At 38.0% G+C, this 27,923-nt stretch overlaps 1 protein-coding gene across 1 annotated transcript in view; it reads left to right on the top strand.

Moving 5' to 3' along the window:
• The window catches only part of cac (cacophony), a 778,098-nt gene that overhangs the window by 555,561 nt on the left and 194,614 nt on the right, over positions 1–27,923 (top strand). The window contains 1 exon segment of the mRNA XM_068225468.1: positions 13,697–13,762. Coding sequence (XP_068081569.1) covers positions 13,697–13,762 — 66 coding nt within the window.

Consider the following 27,923-nt stretch of genomic DNA (forward strand, 5'->3'; position numbering starts at 1 on the left):
AATGTTAGAGAAAAATTGAGTTAGCCATACTTTGGTAGGATTGTTATATGTCCCCGATTTTCTGGAACTACCAGATTACAGTCATCTGTCCCAGTGTCCCGAAAGACCTTTGGACACATATGAATGTCTTGGATTTCATTAAAATTAAACACATACATATTTACCAGTTTTTGCTTCATGTATTGTGATGTTAAAATAGATACTATGTCTTTACACACATGCCTGTTATATAAATTACTGTATATGAAAATGTTGTCACCTGGGAATAATAATTTGACAGTCAAAAATTAATCGGTATATTTGTTGTGAAAAATATAGATGTGTCAGGTTTTTTGAGTGTACTTAAATTTGGTCTCTGTCTCCCCAGAACTAATGCTTTGTGTTTTCATGTGTTTTTGCTCATGTATTCAATTTGGAGTGACAAAAGGAACTGAAAAATGAAACACATAGTTCCAGCAAGTTTATCCATTGCAGAAAACAAAGTGGCCTTTCTTGACTTGACCTAACAAAACATCAGTGTTTCGTGGCAGTACACTACATTTATTATGTCTAGTATCATTGATGATGATGACAAAATTGCTGGGCTGAGTGGCTCAGACGGTTGAGGCGCTAGCCTTCTGATCCCAACTTAACAGGTTTGATCCTGGCTCAGTCCAGGGTATTTGAAGGTGCTTGTTTCGATAGATTTACTGGCATGTAAAATAACTCCTGTGGATCTAAATTCCGGCACTTTGGCGTCTCCAAAAAGCATAAAAGTAGTTAGTGGAATATAAAGTCAATAACATTATTATTAAAAATTAGTAACATTTTAAGGCTGAGGAAAAAGTTATTTAAATTATCTCTAGGATACATGATACCGATCAGTTTCATTTCCACACATATTTCACATTGTTTTCTAAAATATTTCATATGTTCCAGATTTTGACCATTTTAATATAGCAACTATAAACTTCGGTATACTTTCCACTATGTAGAAAGAACTCAGAATTTGTATTGTCAAGCCTTGATACTTTACCTGGCATTACATTTTTCAGTCCATTTAGGATGTCTCCAGGGGTGAATGGGCAGGTTTACTCACTGTACTCTGAACATTCTATTTTCATCAATGTTAGATCACACCTCACTTTAGCAGTGTGGTCACAGTGTATGAGTACTAGTGATGATGAGATGATGCTTGTTGTTTAAAGAGGCCTAACATCTAGGTTATCGGTCCCACCACCACCACCACCACCACCACCACCACCACCACCACCACCACCACCACCACCACCACCACCACCACCACCACCACCACCACCACCACCACCACCACCACCACCACCACCACCACCACCACCACCACCACCACCACCACCACCACCACCACCACCACCACCACCACCACCACCACCACCACCACCACCACCACCACCACCACCACCACCACCACCACCACCACCACCACCACCACCACCACCACCACCACCACCACCACCACCACCACCACCACCACCACCACCACCACCACCACCACCACCACCACCACCACCACCACCACCACCACCACCACCACCACCACCACCACCACCACCACCACCACCACCACCACCACCACCACCACCACCACCACCACCACCACCACCACCACCACCACCACCACCACCACCACCACCACCACCACCACCACCACCACCACCACCACCACCACCACCACCACCACCACCACCACCACCACCACCACCACCACCACCACCACCACCACCACCACCACCACCACCACCACCACCACCACCACCACCACCACCACCACCACCACCACCACCACCACCACCACCACCACCACCACCACCACCACCACCACCACCACCACCACCACCACCACCACCACCACCACCACCACCACCACCACCACCACCACCACCACCACCACCACCACCACCACCACCACCACCACCACCACCACCACCACCGCCGCCGCCGCCGCCGCCGCCGCCGCCGCCGCCGCCGCCGCCACCACGACGTAATGCCATCTCTCAGGCTGGAAGATTTGTTACGATAAAGGAGATGCACGGAGAAGGTGAAGGGGTTGGTGGCTGTGGCCTATACTAGGAACTGTCTCAGCTTTGGCCTTAGTGCAGGAGATTGGAAAACCACAGAAAACTATTCTCAGGAATTTTGTGGTGAAATAAATATCAGTAAATTAACTAGTGTTGAGTATACTGTAACAATTTCCTTAAAATAAACTTGGGAAATTTTATCACTACAGAAGTCAAATGTCCCAATTACTCATTTTTAGTTTGTGGTATGATATTTTTTCAGTTAGCCCATGCCTTTAGGGAATCCTGGATCCACCTCTGGGTAAAATTAAACAGGGTATTCTTGAAAATATTGGAAAGCGATTTGTAAATGAAACAGAAAACTTAACCCATTAAGTGGGGAGGTCATGAACGAGGAATCATTTTCAGTAACAGTTTTCTTTTAAAAAGTGAGTAATTTTTGGCAACCTTCAGCCACTTAAATATTATGTTAAACTTAGCATAAAAGTATACATTGCAGTGTAAACTGCATTATTATTTACAATTAAAACGATTTTTCAATTCCTCCAGTTTCAGTGCAAAAATTGCATATGTGCCATTTCATATTTACTCTGATTCAGAGTATTATTTGTGTTGCTTATATTAATTGATGATTGAAATACATAACACACAAATGAAAAAATCAAATACTCCAAATAATAGAGACACATTCACTCAAATATCACATTTTCCTGAAATAAAATAGAAAAATGTACTCGCCACATAGGCCTGTAACTTGCCATTGTAGAGGGCAGCGAGTAATCCACGAGTTCATTCATCACAATTTTGTTACCACATTACACAAAATTATACTACAGTGTTGAACACTACTTACACTATATTTACACTCAATAGCTATCACAAATGACTGGAGAAAAAATTGAAAAACTCTGTCAGGATGGTCACTGATAGTTGCCAGTACACAGATTGTACAGCGGTTACCAAGTGTACTCTACGAGCTTCTCAAATTCCCAGAGCATAGAACCTGAGACTCAGTGGCATAATTGCAATGCTCCTACTTCAGCTTTATGGTAAAGCCTGAAGCAAGGAGAGGGGCACAATGCAACAATTCATACTACACAATAATACCGATTGTCCCGCCGCTGGCCTTTCGCCACGCAAACAACGCATCTGTTATTTGCTTGCAGTCTTGATTTTGAGGCTGGATTGAAATCTGGGAAATGCCTTCCCAAGAATCGATTTGACAAGTCAATGGGTTCAGGTCTCACTGATCGAATTGGTAAGGCTGCATTAGGGGTAGTGTCTGCATACTTCTGAAATAGTTTCTGCACAATTTGAATATGAAACTCCAGCCAAGTGCATTTACCGCCATGTTTCTTGTATATCACGTAAGTATTGAACATTGTTATGTCAAGTAGTGTCTAAAAATCTTGTGGTAATGTTTCTTCATTCTTTTCCTCGCCATACTCCATGGCACGATACATTAGTCCGATGTCCGGCTCCATGGCTAAATGGTTAGCGTGCTGGCCATTGGTCTTAGGGGTCCCAGGTTCGATTCCTGGTAGGGTCGGGAATCTTAACCTTAATTGGCTAATTTTGCTGGCATGGGGGCTAGGTGTATGTGTCATCTTCATCATCATTTCATCCTGATCATGACGCGCAGGACGCCTAAGGGCGTCATATCAAAAGACCTGCATCTGGTAAGCCGAACTTATCCTCGGACACTCCCGGCACTAAAAGCCATACGCCATTTCATTTCGTTGGTCTGATAAGTCCACCCCTCTCATTGAGTCGTACTCAGTACATACGACCGGCTTCTCTTTGGTTTCTCTTTTCTTGTTTAGAACAGTGCGCGTTTCCACGTCATAAATGCTACTCAGCATGCAGACATCTCTCTTTTCTTTCCACTTCAAGGCCATGAGTTTTTTAATTTTTATATATATATATAGGTAAAAGCCACTTTTTTCAACTTTTTCCCCATGATGTCCTTCAGAAGATTTTTTTCTGTAAGATTTTACAGTACCGACAGTGCCTGTCTGAAACTCATTGAGCTGATCAAAGAGTTCTCTAGAGCTATGAGGTATCCCTTATTTAGAAGAGGTTCGGCTAGAGCAAACACAACTTTCGAGGGCTTGGTATACTGAGAAATATTTACCCCACAAACTCCATTTACTAGCTCAGTTTCCTTGTCTGTGTACCACAGGATATTCCACACATATCCTGTTTTAGCCTCACATAATTTGAAGGTTTCCATCCCAAAATGAGCTTTCTTCTTTGGAATGCACATTTTCCACCCCAAGCGACCTTTCCAAAGGAGTTAACCTTCGTCAATAGATAGACGATCTGCTGGAAAATAGGAAATGTAAATTTTGATACAAGAATGTCTAAAACTGGCTTCAATTTTTAGAGTTTTGGGGATACTTGCCAATTGTAAGCCTCATTATCGGAGAAATGTAAACATTTCAGAAGAAGAAGAAAACGTTTCTCGGACATGGTCTCATAAAACATGGGCATAGAAAACAATCTATTACGTTAAAAATAATGAGGTAGCTTCGGCTTTTGAATTATACCCTGAAGAAAAAGATTGCAAATAAAAGTTTTATTTTTTCATTGTTAGTAGGAACCCAATCCCCCTCTCTGCTTCTTTTCATTTTAGCTGGTCCTATACTAACCTGTATTGACTGCTGAGCATACAGATTAGTTTGCTCTGCAATAAGTTCGCACAGTTCATCATCAATGAAGGGCGCAAATATTGCGTCCGGTTCTTTTTTATTTAAAAGTTTGCCCTGAATTCTACTTTGGTATGTAGCTGGAAATTGGGCTCTCTTACATCCCCTTACATCCCACTCACTAGGTGGAGTAGGAGGCAAATAGCTCTCACTTTCTGACTCGCTACTCTCATCGGAGCTCAAACTCAGCACCTGTCCATGGCATCTAGACAGCAGGCCTACTCCGACGGAAGCAGTCGTGCTTGAAGCATCTAACAGCGGGATAGTTTCACCATTACTATCTAAACTAGAATCACTGCAACTCTCTTCCTAATTGAGTTAGAGAATATCCAGTATATCATCACTTGCAAGATCTACAGTTCTTTTGGACATCTTCACAACAAATAGGAAACGCTACATGTAAAATTATAACAATAAATCACAAGAGATATTGATATACCAATAAATGAGACTTATGAGAGCTGAAAACATTCACACCGAGTCATGAAATACTACGCTCCACGCAGCACACTGACTGATCTTCTCGCATCAGCAATAGCCAAGCACCACATAGGTTGTTCTTGCGCTACACAGCTGTGTAGCAGATAACAAGGGGATTCCCACATGAGAACTGCTTAAATACACAAAGGTGAAAAAAATTCTCTCAGATGGCAGCACCTCTCGGAACATATGGAGAAGGTTTCAAACCTACCGCTTGTTCCGTAATGGAGATAAAAAATATTTTAAAATTCTGCGCTTCACATGACACGCGCCCACCAGCGGGCTCGCTCCGGCCGCGTCACCTGAAGTGAGCCCCCTCTGTGGGTTAAGATGCTGTATACATTTTGCAGATAGTTAATTACCTGAGCTCAAAATATGAAGAAATTATGTACAATGACTCCAAAAGGAATGAGCCTGTCATACTGTATAAGTTCCTTGCAGGTACACTCCTCTCAGAAGCTATTGAACCTATAGATATAATGTTTGTTGTGGGTATTGACATAGCTTGTATGTACATGGAAGGTGAATTATATTTTGATAATTATTAAAATTAAATCTGCTAAAATATTAAATGTGAGGAACATACAGCACTATGTGCTCATTATTTTTTGAGCGACTATATATACATACATGTTATCCAAACTAAATATGGTCTTACTGAACATACAATAATTGTGTTCTACATGTTCTATAGTTAAGCAGTTTTGATTCAGAATTTTTTCACCTGATAGGTCAAACCTCACTATTGTCATTCCTTAGTCTTTTTACTCAGTTCTTTATTTTCCCGTAGCTGTACTTAGTGTTTACCAATTCTTGAGAGCTATGAAACTGTAGGAGTAGCTCAGCTTACAGTAGAAATGACTACCAGATTAATTTCTGGAGAACGATGACAAGCAGACACAGAGGTAATTTCTCTGCCCCTTTTGATATCAAGATTATGAATGGTGGAAGCCATTGCTTTTCACTCATCGAAGGACTTTCATAGCATGTTTGGAGGGGTTTAAAAAAAATCTATCTCATGTAAATTGAATCAATATTATTAAGTAAAAATAATTTCTATTGATAAAATAAATTTACTGCAATTATTTTTATAAATTAATTGTGTTATTTTAAAAGTGAAAATGAATCTAACTTGGCTGCAGTGTTCATCCAGAGCTGTTAGTGTATTAAAATCTACCAAATGTTTGACTTTTTTTTAATAAAACCAGAATATGGTTAATATCCATCTTAAAAACATGGTTATCATCTATGGGAAACTTTTGAGGGAAATGGAAAAAGTAACATAGAAATTGATAATCGGCTGTTAGACTCTGTAATATTCAACTCTTGGAAATATTATTTTTTACAATAAAGACTACTACAGATTAAAAAAAAAAAAAAAATTCCCTTCAGTTTTCAGTGTGAAATAAAATAGACTGCTTTTATGACTTGGGAGAAAAGTCTGATACCCATTATATTCTGTTTAAATATGAGATGTCAAGCAGAAATATATGAGTTATGGAAATAAATATTAAATGTCATTTTGGTAACCAATACTGGTACCTGTACTGAGTTAGCATAAATGTTACACAGATTACTTTAAGCTGGTGGAAGTAGGTATGAGGATATATAAGGATGAATACTTAAGGCCTGTCAATTGACTATGCAAATTGATACCTCAAACTTAAATTACTAGATTATATCCTGTAGTTGTATAGAAACATGATTCCTTGAAATTAATCATTTCAATTTTCTTGTTGTAGACAACAGATAATGAACACTCTCTCTACTTTTTTGTTTCAGTCATACTTGTTTCATTTTATATCTTCCATGCCTGAAAATTAAATATAAAGTACTTGCATATTGCATATTTTATAGCATAATGTTAGTGGAGTGAACCAAACCAGTTAGCAGATTAATGGTACTCACTCAGTACATGTGCATAGCTCATTAAGAGAAATCTTGCATTCTTACAGCAACACAAGCAGAAAATTTATGCTTATATTTTCTGTAGTTTATTGCATTTTTAATGCAGAATTGATAATTGGTAACTCGACTGATTTCATTAAGCACATTTGCTTGATATTTTTCAACTGTAAATACAGCCATTGCTGCACATGCATCATATAATCCCATCATTTAGTACACTGAACACCTGAGAAACTGACTTGGACTTAAACATACAAAATTAGTTCGAATTTGAACTTCAGCATATCAAGTTATTGTTTACTGATTGCATAAAATCTCTTTATTTCAAGTTCAGTTTCTTTGGTTAATGTTAATTATATAACTGAGATTTTCTGCAGTATTTTTTTCTCTGTTGAAAACCAGTTCACAGATTTTGCAGATGTCATGTAGAATTTTTGACCAATTGCATGGCATTCTCACTATATTAGTTACAATTTAGATGTACATTCATCCCTAAGAAGGAGTCTGTTTTTCTTGCACCTCAGCTGCATATGCCAACTTATCAGCTTTCAATTAATAGCATGCTTCAGGAAATTGGTTGACAATGAAGTAATGAATAATTGTACATTTCATTTATCTGCAGTGAATATGGATGAACTGTGTAATGAGCATGAATATTTTTCAGATAGTAGGCATTTTAAGATCAGTTGTCTTCATTACACATTTTGATGAATGTGTCTTTTTCCTTTCTGTACTGTTTCTTTGAAAATGTCAGTCTATCATGATAGACTTCTCTCTCAACATTTAGTTAACATGTCAATAACCTTTGTTATTAAATTAATTTCAAAGATAAGTGGGATCGCATTTCAACTGTAGGATATTGCTGTCTTTTGTTCATATCTATACATTCATTGATGTGATGGATCTGTTCCCTCCTTATTTTAGACCCAGTGATTCTTTTTTTTCCTATTCTTAATCTAGCTTTAATGAATCAGACCTTTAACTGGCAAGAGAACTCTTTGGGTTAGACCAGACTGATTTCTATGAAACTTGGGTGACTGATCAACTAACATATGGTAATGGTAATGATCACTTTGCTGTAAAATCAATGGCAGTTATAACTATTGCTGAAAAATAGCTAGGTGACTCAGAGCAGTTAGCTGATGATGATGTAGACTGATATTTCATATCCATTGTAGAATTACACCAATCGTTCTACTTTAAAATAACATGAAACACTTTATATCAAAAATGATATTTTAACAACATGAACGGCATTTCACACTCTAGAATCCTGTTCTGCTATCACGTGCTGTATATGAATGTATTGAAAGATAATAATACTTTTGTATAATGGAAGCTAAAATATCAAGTAGTATGAAATCTTGATCATCTGTGTGCAAACATGCATGCTATTATAGTTTAACCTTTTATTAGCACAAATGAAAAATCCACTGGATTCCAGTTCAGAATCACTCATGTTGTCATCCTGTGGACAGCTTATATAACAACGGCAGTCATGTAGCAATGTTCTGGTGTCTTCATTAATTATCCTATGAAGAAGTTTTATTGCAATCAATGCGTTTGGTACATTTAAATCTGAGCAAAAACAAAAATGACTATTTGTAAGTAAATATTATTTTATGGTAAATGACTGTTGTCATTAAGTTTATGATGCCACAGTTGTTCATCGTACCAAGTTTCATTGCAATTGGTCAGATCCAACACAAACAGTTTCCTTGTGAATAGTTCCTGACTGGGATCATATCATGGGTAAAAATAATTATAGTATTACAATATTCTTAAGAGCCTCCATGGCTCTGGTGGCAGCACGCCGTCCTCTCACTGCTGGGTTCCATGGTTCAAATCCCTGTCACCCCAATGTGAGATTTGTGCTGGAGAAAGTGGAGGTGGGACAGGTTTTTCTCCAGGTACACTGGTTTTCCCTGTCATCTTTCATTCTGGCAACACTCTCCAATATTGTTTCATTTCATTAATCATTGCCCCAGAGGAGTGCAACAGGCTTTGGCAGCCAACACAGTTCCCATCCTTGCTGCAAGAAGGTCAAATGACCCGGTCAAATGACTGGAAACAGGCTGTGGATTTTCATTTTTCATTACAATATTCTTAAAATTCATATCAGGTTAAAACATGGCTAAAACTTGCTGTACTGTTTTAGTCTATATAGGCTGTGCTTCATATCACTCGGGAAAAATTCCTTTACCATACTATATATTGAAATACATCACAGGAGAGATCAAAATGCAGGGAAGTATAACTTTACAGTTTCTAAGATACCTTATAAATCTGTAATTAAATTTGTGAATGTTCACAAAATATACTTAAGATAATAAAGATAGTACAGTTGCACTAATTTTATTAAAAATGTATTAACCTTGTAGCACTCTTTAGCATCGTTCCATATAAGTTAATAAGTGAGTTAAATTCTGAGACTACATGAGAAAAGGGATAGAGATGATATGCAAAAGTATTGTACTTTGAACTCTAACTTCAAAGATGAGTGGCTGGATCATGATATTGTAGGTAAAAGCAATGGTCAATTAAGATTAATGAAAGATCCTTATGGATACATTTTTTATCTTCAGGTATATCTGGTAATCTAATCCATGACTACACATAATGATGTTAACAAGTCTCATATCTCACGAATGAGACATACACAATATTTATCTTGACTTCATTGTTTTAAACTTAAATGTCTATGACAATGAAATGGAGGTAGCTTTAGCTTTTATTTACCCTGCTAGAAGTAGCCTAGTGCAAACCATAAAGGGAGTAATTGAAAATGACATTCTCTTCTAGAATCTCTTCCATTCTTCCTAGCTACTGGCACCCTTTTATCAAGTGATAAAGTAAGTTCATTTTGTCTTGCACATTGTAATGTTGCTAGACTTTTCACTGTATTTTCTTTTGACCTTAACTTAATGAAAGAAGGGTACTGTTTCCTTGATCCTGACTGTTATAGAGCATGTATTCTACCACTGCACAGCCCATTAGACTACTTAATTTTTCACAAAGAACTGAACCCATGCTACAAATTTTAACAGTTCTATTAATTTAGATTTGTTAATATATTAATGATGGTTTTTATTTATCTACCTCAATTTATTTTCCTTTATATTATTTGAGTTAGGCCTACTTTTCTATTCCAATTCTCCCACAATTTTGAAGACCACTGTTCATTCATTGTAGATTACCTGTTTGTACTTAGTGCTGTTAGTAAGAAATAAGACACTCAGATAAGTACCTAATCATTAGAAGTGGTAATATATACAAGAACATTTATAAATGTAACAAAGTCTGAGAAGAAATAAGATCAAATATTTATCCAATATCATTAGAACTGATAATACACCAGGTGATTCAGCTAAGTTGTCCACCTCAAATATCTTCTGATTCATTAAAGATATTGACATTTTTTCAAATTCTTAAATTGTATTAAGAATTCATAAAATACTGTCCTATTCCTCTCGATCACATACGTAATTACCGAGAAACCAATAGCACCTTTTTAGTAGAACAGTTAAGAATCGAGAGACAAATTCGGTGATGTGCGTATTTTGCAAATGGGACGAGTACTTTTGAAGATATTAAAGGGTGTCAAATGTGTAAGCATTAGACAGAAAGAAATGCACCACCCACCTTGATGTCAGGCGTGTATTTCTCGTGCTCGACTCACACCTTGTTGATAAACGCACATACTCGCCATTATCTTGAGGGAGGCCGGAGGAAAAACAAATGTGATGTAGGCCTACAGCATTTTGGAGTTACAAAGCTTTTGTTTCATTGCCATTGAAACAGAAAAAGACCAGATAACACAGTGAAAATATAATAATTTAAGTGCTTTATTGTCCTCATGAGTACATAGTACATGAGATGAAATCAACAATTTCAAAATCCAATGAATTACATGATCATTGGGAAGAAAGGATGCAAACTTAATGGACAACATTATTGTTGGGCTCTTAAAGCCAACATGTAAGATTACCAACAGGCAGTGGCCAAGTTGAAATAGTAAGTACTGTGCTCTTTCAGTACTGGCAAACCTGAGAAAATTAACACATTAACATTTAAAATGAAACAGAGCTCACCCGTTTAGTTTCTTATGAATGTCTCTTCTTTTTGACTGCACAATACCATCACAATATGCTACGTATGGAATATGTTCGGTATGTGCATTTATCAACAAAATGTTAGTCATGCAGCGAGTGGCGCATCGTTTTCTGTCTAATACCCACACACTTGAAACCCTCCAATATCTCCAAAAGTACCAGTTTAATTTGCAAAGTAGGCACATCACCGAATTTGTTGCTCTATTCTTGATTGTTCTATTTGATGAAATTAGTATAGTCCAATTTAAAAAAAAAAGTTTTTGCCAGTTTCTCAGTAATTACATACGTGATCAAGAGGAATAGGGCAGTAACTTATGAGCCCCTTAATACAATTTAAGAATTTGAAAACAGAATGTGTGTATCTTTAACCAATCAGAAGATATTTGAGGTGACCAACTTAGGTGAATCACACAGTATACAACAACATTTATAAATGTAAAAAAAATCTGAAAGATCTTTGTATACTCTCCTGTAGTTGAAGTGTTTGTTATATTGAGTGCAGCATGTCTGTCTGTAGTTTGCAATTCATCCATATTCTACTGTTTAAGGCTTTTCTTACATGAGGAACGTTGTGCTAAAATAATAAACAATCAATGAGAAGCCAAAATTAGACTGAAAATTAAGTTTGTCTCTACAATGAGTTTATCCTTTTGAGTCTTTCCTGGGTACTTGACTTGGCCTGTTCTTACTTACAGCATTTATATCCTTGATGTATATTCCAAGAAAGAAGTTTTTAATCTTTCAAAAGGACATTTCCCAATTATTTTTCCATTTGGTTGCATATTTAACCAGCTAGTGGTGCATTTTATGCCCTAACCATGTGTTTTAAAGATTGTTATCTATCCTGGGTATCTGTTCCATAACTCTAAGACTATGGAATTAATCAGTGAGATCAGAATTAATCACAGTTAATTAAACACAAATTTTGTGTGTTCTTATCTCAGTCCGGTGACACCATCCTTCTATTTGCTAGACAATCTTGAATGTTTTGTTATTCCCACCTACAGAAATTGGTTTTCAATTCAAACAACAAAATCAAATTTCATTACTTATAATACTGGTACCACTACTTCTGTATAACTAAATAATACTAATTTGATGGGCCATGCTGTATTGCCCATTAAATCTCTAGGCCTGCCAAGATGACTTTTGGTCTACAGATAAGTATTGCATTCAGGTTAATGACTTTTGTCTGCCGTATTATATGGCTTTCACTGTCTATATCAGAAAATGCCTCAGTTGACTTCACAGGCTGAGTAAACCCCTCTCCAGTACTTAGATCAGGGTTAAAAATTGAAGTTGTCTTCTTCTTCCCCTCCTTCTTCTTCTTCTTATTCTTCTTCTACCACTTTTCCCCCCACACGTGTGGGGTCGTTGGTACAAAGCACATTGCACATGTGGATTTGCCCTGTTTTACGGACGGATGCCCTTCCTGTCACTATTGCGTGCTTCTGTGGTGGTTGGTAGTGTGGTGTGTTGTCTGAATATGAAGAGGAGAGTGTTAGCCTACAAACACAAACACCCAGTCCCTGAGCCAGAAGAATTAATCATATGTGATTAAAATCCCCAATCCAGCCGGGAATCAAACCCAGGACCCTCTGAACCAAAGCCATCAACGCTGACCATTCAGCCAAGGAGTTGGACAGGGTTAAAAACTGTAGTGTGTGCTGTAATCACACCCTGAATAAGACCCCTAGCACTGCTACAAAGCAGCTCTCTATTTTATCCACACGTTTTCCAAGAATTTTCTGTAAACTGTACTTTATTCAAAATCATATTGTACAGCACAAGCAAATCTTTGGTATTCCAAAATCTTCACCTCTTTCCTCTTTCAGGTGAACTCATTTATCTTCTTCCACCATCACTCTGATCAAGGGAGCTCCTGGGTTGGGTTGTGGATCATTGGGTGTGTAACTGTTGACTTTGTTTAATTGGTAGTGGTTATTGTTTTACGTGGTGTTAATACAATATCATCATCCCTTATCCTTTGGCTGAACTCTCAAGGAAAGTATGCATATCAGCCTCTGTATTATGTATCCCAGTGTTGTTAATCATATGTTTGTAAATATAACTTAGTTGAGAAAAGTTGGGTTTTCTTGAGAGTCAAAATGAAATCCTCCCAGGTTTTAAATGTGTTTATATGTCTTGAACCTATGCATAAGAGCTTTACTCTTTCAACACAAATCTGAATTGGCACTGATGACCTTCATGTCATCATCATAAATGTGGATCTCGGCACAAAATAGTCAGAGATAGAATCAATGATAGAATGATTGGTCATTTTACTGTGGTTCAGCTAATGGCTACTACTAACATATTATCGTGCTACAGTTTTCATTGCTACATTGTCACCCTCAAGAGAGGCAGGTAGAAAGGCATGAAGCTGGGTGCTTGGAATGCTGCTCACATTTGCTGTTCTTATTCTAACACTTTGGGTGGTATGTACTTTCAGGCACTGCCGTACGTCTGTCTGCTCATTGCCATGCTGTTTTTCATCTATGCCATCATCGGAATGCAGGTAAGAAACTGAAGGTCTGAATATGTGAACAAGATTGTGAGCCAGCCTCTGAACAAAGTTAAAAATAATTTCTTTTAATATTTCAAACATTCATACTTCATGAATTTGTTGATAACTCATGGTTAATGTAATTTATTCATTACCTGAGTTTAATTCTTGTATAAAATTGATTATGACCTAGTGAGTGGCTTAGAATGTGGTTCAGATATTTGGTACTAATATTATTAAACTTATTGTGGGTTGTAAGTGCTGTCTTTACTCATCTAGTGGGTATTACCTAGCCAGTCATCTGGCTTCTAAATCATTCAAGTGCTTATTGTTAATAAAGTTAGAATTATTGTATTTCAAGTAACATTTTAAAAAGCCTTAGTCTCTACTAAAGTAGAGTCTCAATAATCTGATATTCTATATTGTAAAGTGGGGAAAAACTGATCAATTTTCAAAGTTTTTTATTTTAAAAATATATTAATTGCTTAAGGTGAAACAACGTGAGATAGGTACTGTATCTATTAACCAGAATTTGTAAGTTTTGAACATTTCTTTTTCAAATGTTCGATATTTTGTCAACTCAACTGTTTACGTTGTAAATATTTAGCACCTTACGATATTGAATTTTGTTCATTTTTGCCCTGCATGTGGAGTAAAACCAATCAACCATATATTATGCATGAGTAACAGTTTTTCTCTCTGGATTTCTAAATCTAATCATTACTTATGACCGAGCGAGTTGGCTGTGTGATTAGGGTTGCGCAGCTGTGAGCTGGCATTCGAGAGATAGTGGGTTTGAATCCCATTGTCAACAGCCCTGAAGATGGATTTCCGTGGTTTTCCATTTTCACATCAGGAAAATGCTGGGGCTGTATCTTAATAAAGGGCATGGCCGCCCCACTCCTAGACCTTTTCTATCCCATTGCCACCATAAGCACTATCTGCGTCGGTGCAACATAAAACAAATTGTAAAAATCAGTAGTTAATTCTAATGTTCCACATTTCTTTAATTAACATGGGACATCTACAAAAAGAAATGTCTATCAATAAATGCAAAAATGAAACACTACAGCACAGGTATAAAGCCGGAAGCTACATGTGCAACAGAAACCCTTTTTCACCTGAATAGACAATCAAAGACTGACAGACTTCAGAAAATTGAAAGGAGGATTGGAAGAACCTGCATCAACAAAAAATACCAGAAAGATGGACAGTGGTGGATAATACCTAACAAAGTCGTGTACAAACAGCTAGAGCCCATTACGGATACTATGCGTAAGAGGAGACTGGGATTCTTTGGACATATCATGAGGATGCTGGATTCGAGACTTCTGATACAACTAGTACAACACAATCTCGTCTTAAAAAATACCACAACAGGATGTAAATGGATCAGAGAAGTAAGAGAGGATCTGAAGGAAATAAGCCTTACAACATAAGACACCACAAATAAGATAAAATTGAATACAAGACTCAAGAATACAAACCTCCACTTTACCCTTACATGGAACAAACCAACCAACCATATTGAGACAAAGAAATGGAAGAGGAAGCCCGCTGGTTGAATTCTGCACCAATCACAATTTAGTCTTTGCTAACACTTGGTTCAAACACCACAAACGACAGCTGTATACATGGACGAGACCTGGAGACACTGGAAGGTATCAAATAGACTTTATTATGATAAGGCAGAGATTTAGAAACCAGGTGTTGGATGGCATGACTTTCCCAGGAGCAGACATGGACTCTGACCACAATCTGTTGGTCATGAAATGCCATCTGAAGTTAAGAAATTGAAGAAAGAAAGGAATGCAAGGAGGTGGAATCTAGGCAAGTTGATAGTGTGAGAGATTGTTTCAAGGAACATGTAACCCAGGGACTAAATGAAAAGGTTGAAGGAAACACAGTAGAGGAAGAATGGACAGTCATGAAGAATGAGATCAGCAAGGCTGCTGAAGAAGAGTTAGGAAGAAGCGAAAGGTCAGCTAAGAAACTATGGATAACTCAAGAGATACTAGACCTGATTGATGAACGACGAAAGTACAAGAATGCAAAAATGAGGAGGGCAGAAAAGAACACAGGCAAATAAAGAATCAAGTGGATAGAAAGAGTAGGACAGATAAGGAAGAATGGCTGAAAGAGAAGTGCAAGGATGTTAAAGGTTGTATGGCCCTAGGAAAGGTAGATACTGCATATGTGAAAATCAAGGAAACCTTTGGAGAAAGGAAAAGTAAGTGTATGAATATTAAAAGCTCAGATGGAATACCACTTCTAGGGAAAGAAAACAAGTCAGAAAGTTGGTAGAAACATATCAAACGGTTGTATCGAGGTAAAGAAGTAGATGATAGTGTTCTGGAACAAGAAGAGGCTGTTAATGCTGATGACATGGGAGACCCAATTTTGAGGTCAGAAGTCAACAGAGCTTTGAGAGGCCTAAGTAGGAACAAGGCACCGGGAATTGATGACATACCCTCAGAATTACTGACTGCCTTAGGAAAAACCAGCATGGAGAGGTTGTACCGTTTAGTGTCTAAGATGTATGATACAGGAGAAGTGTCATCTGATTTTCGGCAGAATGTTGTTATACCTATTCCCAAGAAAGCCGTTGCTGGCAAGTGTGAAAACTACCGCACCATTAGTTTAGTATCTCAAGCCTGCAAAATTCTAACATGTATTATTTACAGAAGAATGGAAAGACAAGTTGAAACTAACTTGGGAGAAGATCAGTTTGGCTTCACAAGAAATGTGGAAATACGTGAAGCAATCCTGACATTACGTCTCATCTTAGAGGACCAAATTAAGAAAGAAGAGCCCACGCACATTGTGTCCATAGATCTAGAAAAGGCGTTCAATAATGTTGATTGGACCAAGCTGTTTGAGATTCTGAAGGTGATCAGGATCAGATACTGAGAAAGGAGAATTATCTGCAATCTATAAAAAAATCAGTCTGCAGTGATAAGAATCGATGGCTTTGAAAAAGAGGCAGCAATCCAGAAAGGAGTGAGGCAAGGCTGCAGTTTGTCCCCCTCTCCTTTTCAATGTTTACATAGAACAAGCAAGAAAGAAAATCAAAGAGGAATTTGGAAAGGGTATCAAAATTCATGGAGAGGAAATCAAAACCCTGAGATTTGCTGATTATATTGTTATTTTATCTGAGTCCACAAAAGATCTGGGAAAATTGCTGAATGGTATGGACAGAGTCTTGGGGAAGGAATACAAGAGGAAAATGAATAAGTCCAAAACAAAAGTAATGGAGTGCGGTCAAACAAGGTCAGGTGATGCAGGAAATGTTAGATTAGGAAATGAAGTCTTAAAGGAAGTAGATGACTGTTGTTACTTGGGTAGCAAAATAACTAATGATAGCAGAAGTAAGAAGGACATAAAATGCAGACCAGCACAAGCATGGAAGGCCTTTCTTAAGAAAATAAATTTGTTTACCTCGAACACTGATATAGGAATTTGAAAGATGTTTTTAAAGACTTTTGTCTGGAGCGTGGCATTGTATGGAGGTAAACATGGACGATAAATAGCTCAGAAAGAAAAAGAATAGAAGCTTTTGAAATGTGGTGTTACAGAAGAATGCTGAATGTGAGATGGGTTGATAGAATCACGAATGAAGAGATACTGAATTGAATTGGTGAGAGGAGAACAATTTGGCTCGATTTGGCTGAATTTGACCAGAAGAAGTGATAAAATGATAGGGCATATCTTAAGACACCCAGGTCTTGTACAGTTGGTTTTTGAGAGAAGTGTAGGTGGTAAGAACGATAGGGGTAGATGAAGGTACGAATATGACAAGCAGATTAGAGCAGATATAGGGTGTAATAGTTATGTCTAAAGGAAAACGTTAGCACATGATAGGGTGGCATGGAGAGCTGTATTAAACCAGTCTATGGACTGGTGACTCAAACAACAACAACAACAATAATAACATCATCATTTATCATCCTTTTCTTTGTATACTGATGCTACAATTGCAACTCTCCATTCATTTGGTATAGCTCCATCATGCAAACAGTAACCAAATAAATAATTAAGATATGGCACTTCATTCCAATCCATTGCTTTTATTATATTACCAGAAACTCTATCAATCCTGAATGCTTTTCTAGCTTTCAACCTTTTTATATTGTTGTAAATATCTTGATTAATATAGGTAATTTACAGTACTTTCCCAGTATTAGTCACCTCCTCAACCTGGACATTATCCGTACACCTAATTACCTTAACATTCTACTGACTGAATACTTCTGCCTTCTGTAAATCCTCACATATACACTCTCCTTGTCCATAAATGATCTCTGGTATGTCCTTGGAACATGTTTCTGCCTTATTGTACCTGTACACACTCTTCCATTTCCCCTAACATTTATATGATGGCCAATTATGCTTGCCATCATGTGATCCTTAGCTGACTTCTTTGCTAAATTCATTTTCTTGGTAACATCCGTTAATTTCTTCTGACTTCTGCAACCATTCCTAACTCTGTTTCTTTCTAAACTTTCTTTTATATTGTTGTAAATATCTTGATTAATATAGGTAATTTACAGTACTTTCCCAGTATTAGTCACCTCCTCAACCTGGACATTTTAATCTCTTTATTTATCTGTTATAATATTCTTCCTGACAAAAAAATTGAAGCACCGGGTGAGTTGGCTGTGCGCGTAGAGGCGTGCGGCTGTGAGCTTGCATCCGGGAGATCGTCGGTTCGAATCCCACTGTCGGCAGCCCTGAAGATGGTTTTCCGTGGTTTCCCATTTTCATACCAGGCAAATGCTGGGGCTGTACCTTAATTAAGGCCACGGCCGCTTCCTTCCAACTCCTAGGCCCTTCCTATCCCATCGTCACCGTAAGACCTATCTGTGTCGGTGCGACGTAAAGCCCGTAGCAAAAAATAAATAAAAAATAAATTGAAGCACTCTGAAGAAATGGTTGGATGTCGTTGTAACTTTGTACATGTACAAACAATCTCTGTGTGTGTAAATGATTAGTAGAGTTGCAACTCTCTGTGACATGGCCACCAGAATTCATTAGTGTTGTTCGTGTTTAGTGTTGTTACCAGCCCTGGTAGGGTATATAAGAGGCATGAACAGCATCAGATGTTGAGTGATCACTCTGAAGGACATGTAGATTCTGCATACTCATGTGGGACAGCGTTATCTGTACCTGACAGAGTTTGAAAGGGGCCTCATTGTGTGTCCCCATTTAGCTGGCTTGTCGATTTGTGCAATAAACCAGATTTGTGGGAATTTCGGATGTGACAGTGGCCCGATGTTGGACTGTTTGGGAATGCGAGGGTAGGCATACTTGTCATCAAGGTTCTGGTTGGCCACGTCTGACCACCACAAGGTAGGATCTCCATATTGTGCACCAAGCACATCGTAATCCCTTCATATCTGCACCTGCCATCTGAGAACTTCCTGCAACATTTTGTGTCATCCCACACCATTGTTTGGAGACTAGCTGCAGCCAGACTAGAGAATTATCATCCCGTGGGCTGCCGTTAACACCACAACACAAACTGCTGCACTAGGAGTGGGTGTCAAGGCTAGGAAGCATGGACTGCTGATGAATGGCATCGCATTGTGTTCAGGGACGAATCGCGGTTCTGCACTACCCCAAATGACCATCGTCTGCGAGTATGACAGTGACCTGGGAAGAGGTCCCATTTTCCCAATGTTTTGGGGAGGCGCAGCGGTGTTACTCCTGGCATCATGGTGTGGGGAGTCATTGGATATGACTTCAGGTCACAGCTGATAGTGACTGAGAGAACTGTGGTGGCACAATGGTATGTCATGGACAACGTGCGTCCTCATGTGTTATCTCTCATGTGACAGTATCATGGTGCTATTTTTCAAGAGGACTATACTTGTCCGCACACACCACATGTCTCTATGAATTGTCTGCATGATGTTGAGATACTCCCATGGCTAGTAAGATTCCCAGATCTGTCCCCGATGGAACATGCGTGGGATCAGCTCGGACGTCAGTTCCATCTCACTGCCAGTATCTAGGATATCGAGGACCAGTTACAACAGTTGTGGGCCAGCTTGCTTCAGGAGAGGATACAATGGCTTTATGTACCCTTCCCAACTGATTAGAGAATGCAATGTCATACTGATAAGTTCTTTGTAAATGTGACTTGATTTTGTAATCATTGAAATAACACCAAATACCCTCTCAACACATGGAGTTTCATTTTGTTTCTTCCTCCCCTTTCGAGTGCTTCAATTTTTTTTTGTCAGGCAGTGTATATTGGATCTTTACCATTTATGGTCATCTTTAAAGTAACATATCTGTTTTTACACTTCTCAGCAATTACACCAGCCTGCAAAGATTTTCTGGCAAAAGTAATTGTATTTGCAAGTGATTAATATGATTGTAGATCCGTATTGAAAGTTATTATATTTTTTCTTAATGCTATTTGTTCGGGGCGTCAACCTATAGAGATCTTTCGCCCTTACTTGCACCATATGATATGAACCTGCGTGTAATTGGAATTACGGAAGTGTAGAGTGTTGAATGTGAGGAAAGGAACGTTAAGGACGACACAAACACCCAGTCCCCAGGGCAGGGATATTAATAATTTACAATTAAAAACCCCTGACCCGGCCGGGAATCAAACCTGGAGCTGCCGGTTGACAGGCGGACGCATTGCCCCCTATACTGCGGCGCTGGACAAGTTGTACTTACTAGAATAATTAATTGTTTATTGTTCATCCACCTATTCAATACATTAAGTTCTTAGAAATTTTAGGATCTAATCCTTATTATATTAGATGAAATGGGACATGTTTCGCCTCTCTTCATAGGCATCATCAGCCATTGTATCTCCTCAAGATCAAATCAGGCACCTGATTTAAAGTTAACTTATAAGTTACTAAGATTATACATCTATACACTTAAAATTGGATAAGCGTTCATTATAGAAGAATTATTGAAATGTAAAATTATGGTAATGTGTTGAATTAACAAAATTATAGCAATGATTAAAGATTGATTCTATCAAATATACATAATATAATGACATATAGTGGCAATATTACATAATGTTAAAAGCTGTTACACTTTTTCAGTATGACTATAAGAAAACACATTCCAACTAAGATATCAGTCGGCAATATTATTAAAATCTTATATAAATAATAACGTTAGAATATAAAATCATCTGGTTAGAGTCCTGGGTTCGAGAAATTATCAAATTATTTGACATGCTCATATATGTATGTGGCTGAAGTGTTAGCATTTGATGTAGTCCTTGGAGAAGAGTTCATGAATTAAATTTTAAACAACAACAATGTAATTAAAGTTGTCATGAATTCAATAGGGCCATCTTCCATCACTGTAGAGTGTTGATGGAGAAATAAAGGTGCAATTAGCATAGCTTGTTGATGTTGGAACATGCTGATGCAAGCGAGCTGTTCGAAAGGGAACAATCAAACTTTTGATACATATTGTGAGTGGGCGGAATGCTGAGTGTGTGTTGAAAGTCCCTTAGACCGCTGAGATGTTATCTGTTATAGAACAGATAAGTTTGTTTGTTTCCTTTCGACCAGCTCGCTTGTATCAGCATGTTCCAACATCAACAAGTTACGCTAATTGCAGCTTTATTTCTCTATACAACACTCTATAATGATGCAAGATGGTCCTATTGAGTTCATGACAGCTTTAATTACATTGTTCTTGTTGTTTAAAATTTAATTCTTGAACTCTTCTCCAAGGACTATGTCAAATGCTAATACTTCAACCATATACATATACAATCATGTCAAACAAATTGTTCACCTCTCAAAAATGTGAGAAATGATACATTATACAAACATGTTGATGGAAACACTGTCAATGATTAAACCTTTAAAATATTTTGTCAGAGACTAAAACTTATTCTGTTACAAAATTTCTAATTAAAACGGTTCGTTAAAAAAAATTTTTAGTGGAAAAACAGTGTGAGAATGATATAATGCCAACAACATGAGGGCGTCTAAACAAGCACTAAAATGAATGTCATAAAAACATCATCTTCAAGGCCGCTGATGAAATCATGAGCATAATGTGAAACTGAAGCATGTTGAATTATTGCAGAAGGGGCTTTTAGCACCGGTAGGCAATAAAATTGACTGAGACCATGTCAGGAAGTGTCAGTAGATATTGGAAAATGTTCTATTTTTGTTGAAAGCTGTTATTTGCTATCTACTGTTGCATTGGTAGCTGCCCTTCTGTTGCTCTGAGTCTCGTGTTATAACTCTCACATTTTTATATAATGAATTTTAGTAACTGGCTAAACTTGTAGCTTCGATATTAATATAAGGTGTACTCTTGGAGATTGTTTTTAGGCTGAAGATGCCCTGAATTGAGGGTGAAACATGTCCCATTTAACTGATAGTATGTTTATATAACCACTATAAGTGGAAATTAATGTATTGAATAGGTGAATTAAAGATCGCCTTTATTGTTTTTGAACTAAGTGGTATGTTCCGAGCTGTCAGTGGAGAGATGGCGTGAAATGACATCAGTAGACGAATATGTTTGAGTGATGTCTTTAAAAGCAGGAAAGATCACAATATGAAGATAAAGCTGGAATTCAAGAGGACAAATTGGGGCAAATATTCGTTTATAGGTAGGGGAGTTAGGGATTGGAATAACTTACCAAGGGTGATGTTCAATAAATTTCCAATTTCTTTGCGATCATTTAAGAAAAGGCTAGGAAAACAGCAGGTAGGGAATCTGCCACCTGGGTGACAACCCTAAATGCAGATCAGTATTGAATTGAACTGATACAATGGGTTTTTGCCGTCAGTGCATTCGGAATCCCAATGGCTTGGCAGGAACAAAGAAATCATTTTGACAAATGTTATTTTCCTGTATGTAAAGCATCCAGGTTCAATACAAAGAATGAAAAAAGCACATTGTGTATCCCTGCCTTCCATCTGCCATAACCCCCGTACAACATGGACCTGCTATTCCTCTCCCAAAACCACCAATACAGTTACCAGAGAATGTGTCTTCGTCATCTTCAAGTGTGGAGGATGGTGATTATGATACCTTTGTACCGGATGTTCAGGATAAAACTCCACCTCTTTATAACCAGTGTGACTTAAATGATTTGGTGCATGACCTAGGCCTCACTAAAGAAAAGAGTGAACTTTTAGGATCAAGATTAAAAGAGAGAATTTTTTTACTTCCTGGGACAAATTCATATTGTTACAGAAATCGGGAGGAAGAATTCCGGTAGTTTTGTATTCACGAAGACGAACTTGTGTTTTGCTGCAATATCCCTGGCTTGATTCATCATCTCGGAACTATTTACCAAGCAAAGGACTGGCGTCTATTTATTGATACCAGTAAAAGAAGTCTCAAAGGTGTTCTTCTGCACAATGGAAATAAACTTGCCTCAGTGCTAGTCACCCATTCAACATCTCTCCATGAAAACTATCACAATTTATCTATGGTGTTGCAGAAACTGAACTACAATGAACACAGATGGTTACTGTGCCGTGATTTAAAAATGTGCAGTATCATATTAGGGCAGCAAGGATGATATACAAAATTCCCCTGTTTTCTGTGTGAGTGGGACTCTTGAGACAGGGATTGTCAGGCACTGGTTAGTGTCTGAGTGGCCCAAGAGGAAACGGTTCATGTCTGGAGGAAAAAAACATTGTAAATTGTCCATTAATTGATCTTCAAAGTGTGTTATTGCCCCCTTTACATATTAAATTGGGTATTATGAAGCAGTACGTGACGAGTTTGGATAGAGGCAGTCCCTGCTTTCGGTACCTCTGTCAAAAATTTCCAGGATTGTCAGATGCCAAAATTAAGGAAGGAATTTTTGATGGCCCCTAAATTCAGGAGCTTATGAAGGATCCGACATTCAGTACGATGATGAATGAAACGCAGCTTCAGGCATGGGAATCATTCAAGGATTTTTGTAGCAAATTCCTGGGTAATGTTAAAGACGTCAACTACTAACAGATTGTGGGAACCATGCTGTGAAACTTCCAGAAATTGGGTTGCCACATAAGCTTTAAAATTACATTTCCTGAACAGTCATCTGGATTATTTTTGTGCAAATTTAGGAGCATTCAGCAAGGAACATGGCAAGCGGTTCCATCAGGATTTAAAAGAAATGGAACTGTGCTCGATAGCTGCAGTCGCTTAAGTGTGGCCAGTATCCAGTAATTGGGAGTTAGTGGGTTCAAACCCCACTGTCGGCAGCCCTGAAGATGGTTTTCCGTGGTTTCCTATTTTCACTCCAGGCAAATGCTGGGGCTGTACCTTAATTAAGGCCACGGCCACTTCCTTCCCATTCCTAGGCCTTTCCTATCCCACCGTCGCCATAAGACCTATCTTTGTCGGTGCGACGTAAAGCGAATAGCAAAAGAAATGGACCAAAGGTATCAGGGGTAATGGGACATCTCCATGATGTCAGATTACTGTTAGTGTCTAGTGTGAGGTAACACTATTGAGGAACACAAGCGCAAATCAACACAGCCTTCATTCACATCAAAGTGCAGCAAACAGTAGTGTTCTTGTAGTGAGCTTCATACATTCCAGCAATGAACATGTTACTTTTTTTTTTTTCTATATTCATTGCAATTTGATCACGTTCCATTAAAATTACATATGTTCTCTATTATGGTGTTATCTATCAAAATTACAATAATATGTCAAGTTTGGATTTCAAATAACAAAAACAAACTCCTCTATGTGATAGGCAAAAATGGTTTACATATTTGAAATCAGCACACCTAAATTGGGTAAATCACCTCTTCAACCTTTTGCCGGAGAGAATTTTTTCTTTTTTTTTCCTGAAGGCTGGTGTTATCCATTTTCCACCAATGATATAATTTTTATTTTTAACTCTGTCATACCTATCTTATCAACCATATGGTACTGCCTAATAATCTTACCTTCCTTCTATTATATTTATTTTTAGCTATGACAAACACAGCTTTGTGATCACTTATACTATCTATCACTTCAGTTTCTCTAAAGAGTTCATCTGGTTTTATCATCACCAAGTCTAGAATACTTTCCCCCCTAGTTGTTCCATCACTTTCAGATTCAGCTCTCATTTCCAGATTAACTTATTCTCCATTTGTCATTCGCATTACCCTCCCAGTTAATATTTGATAAATTGAGATTACCCGTTACAGTAACATTCCTTTCTGTGTCATTTCCCTCATAGCAAATAGTTTTGCATCAGTGTCAGCTCCAACCTTGCCAAGTCTCTATACCCCAAAAATATCAAGTTGTCTATTGTCTTTAAATATGGACCTTACATTTCATGTTTCATGTTTCTCACCCTTAACTTCTTGTAGCTTACGAATTCTTCTTTCACCAGTATGAATACTCCCTCTCCTACCTTTCCTATCCTGTCTGTATGATAAACACTGAGTTTGGCGAGAATATTTCCACAGCCATAATATCACTTCTCAGACATGATTCAACACCTATCGTAATATCTGGTAAATATGTGGCTATATTATAATTCTATTCTTTTTTTTACATTAACGATTTTATATCATCCTTACTTGACTTCCAGCTCCCTATTACCCTTCATCAAACCCCCAAGCTTATATGTACCATTGCAGTTCAAGTGAAGGCCATCTGAGCATAGATCCCTATCTCCTACTCACCCATTAGGATCTACAAATCTCCCTCCTAGTTTTCAAAATATCCAATCTGTAGTCTTATTTAAATCCCCAATCACCCTCCAGTCAGTATCCCTCCTGCACAGTAACCCACTGATAACAATCTCTACTCCCTTGATCTTATCTTGTAGTGTCATAACCAGATCCCACACATCCCCAACTATATCAGCACCTATTCATGTTTGCCTTATGTTGTAGGTACCAACGTGGAAAGTTACCACGTTCTCCTTACCCTCCTCCTTCCCTTCTGCTTTCCTCAACATCTGCCTTAACATAATTCCTGGATAACATGCTACCCTAGTTCCCTTCCCTCCACTCGCTTTTCCCACATGTTAACAATAGAGCTGCCCATGAGCAAAGTGGATGACAATGAATCCAGTAGGAAACTAAATGGTAAACATAACTACAATACAGTTCTATTTAAGCATACTCTAATTATAAAATAATGAGAATAAAAGATAAAATATTAAGGTTAACAGATATATTTATAGGAATAACAGTAACTATTGAAAGATGTATGTACACTAAATGTGCCAATGCATAGATTATTATTAGTATTTATTTATTTATTTATTTATTTATTTATTTATTTATTTATTTATTTATTTTGCACACTTTCATGGTAATGATATTCAAGCAATTGTACAGATTTTAGGAAATCAAAGCTTAATAAACCCTAAATTACACTTTATTTTTACGCAGAATTTGAACCCATAAATTTCCAAACAAGTCCAGTCATGGCATTGACCACCTTCCTCTGCATTATCTTGTAGATGTTGGTGTTGACATCCAACTTCTTCAGTCCTTCCACCAGAGTTTTAGGTATAGCAGCTGCACTGAAAAGGATGATTGGTACAATTATCATCTCTTCATAGTGCCATAGTCTTTGAATATGTTCTGCTAATGGTGTATACTTGTTGATTTTCTTATACTTCACATGAAGGTTCCCTGTGTTCGGGACAGCTATGTTGATCAGAACAGCACTGGGTTTTTTCCCCTTCTCTAACACCAGTATATCCGGTCTGTCATCCTATCCATGATAATTGTTTGGTCCCAGTGTATTTTAATCTCATCATTTTTAGTACAGTTTGAGGGCCATACTTAAAATAGGGAAGTTTTTCATTAAACAGTCTTTATTTAATATCAAGTTGTTGTTGTTGTTGTTGTTCTTCTTCTTCTTCTTGGTTCGAATGGACCTACTTTGGACCATGCTTGTTCAACTGCTGGGCTTTGATCTCTGCCTATTGACACATTTTTTGCCGGTGCAACTCCATTTATCTGTCCAGGGGGTACCTTTCTGGGGGGTTTTCCTGAAATCCATGGACTTCCTTCAGGGTACATCGTACAGACCGGCTATCTTGAAGATCTGATATTCCCAGTTGTTTAATATCCTTCTCAGTTTCTGTCAATCAAGTGGTACGGATCTTCTTGTTCTCTTAGAGGGTGAACAGGCAATTGGTAAGTCTTTTGGAAGGCAGTCTTACTATATAGCCATAGAAGGCACTCTCCTTTTCCTAGCACAATCAGAGAGCCTCTCTCTGTGTTCGTAGAACTCGGAGTTGTGCTGTCTACAGAATTCTTCATCTTCCTTTACGAGACCTAAGATCTTCCTGAGAGTTCTCCTCTCTCTGATTTCCAGTTTCTCCATCAGACCTCTTCTGTTCAATGAAAGACCCTCGATGGCATACAGAGCTTTTAATATATGACTGACGTATAGTGCTTCAGCTTCAGATTGTTTGATAGGCATTTTTTTTTTGTTATAAGTATTCTTTGTCAGTCGATAGGCCAGTTCCAATTTGTTGACTCTCGTGGATAATGATGCTCTTTGTGATGAGTAGGGTTTAATCCATTCGCTGAGATATCAGTCCCCTTGATTATTCCCCATTCTAGTAGTATCTCTCTGCTAGCTTCTTTGATGTTTGTGAAGAACTCAGTGTTCTCCAAAGACACTCGAAGACCCACTTTGGCTGCCTGTCTTTTGAGGCAATTGATTGTATTGGTGTATCCAGCGAATCGGCATTCATTGCCATGTCGTCAGCAAAGGCCAGGCAATCTACAACCAGCCCTACCTTCTTATGACCCAGGTATATCCCACTCTGGATACCCAGGTTGTTCAGTTCTTTGTGCCATTCTCTTACAACCTTTTCAAGAACACAGTTGAAGACAGGTGGGGAAAGTCCATCCCCTTGTCTAACCCCTGTTTTTATCTTGATGCTTTCCGAAACCATGCCTTTTAAATGTAACCTTGGAATGAGTGTTAGTCAAGGTTTCTAGAATGAATCTGTGGGTTTTCTTGTCTAATGCCAGTTTCTGGAGAATTTTATTAAGTGTTTTTCTATCAACAGAGTTGTAGGCCTTCGGAAAATCAACAAAGGTGACGACCACCGTGCAGTTCCTCATTTTAGACTATGGAAGTACAGTTTTAAGGTTGAGGATCTGTTCAGCACAGAATCACCTCTTCTTTAAGCCTCCTTGATATTCTCCGAGTTGACTGTCCAGTTGACTTTCTACCCATGTTAGTA

This window comes from Anabrus simplex, chromosome 1, assembly GCF_040414725.1.
Source record: "Anabrus simplex isolate iqAnaSimp1 chromosome 1, ASM4041472v1, whole genome shotgun sequence".
In the NCBI taxonomy this organism is placed as follows: domain Eukaryota; kingdom Metazoa; phylum Arthropoda; class Insecta; order Orthoptera; family Tettigoniidae; genus Anabrus; species Anabrus simplex.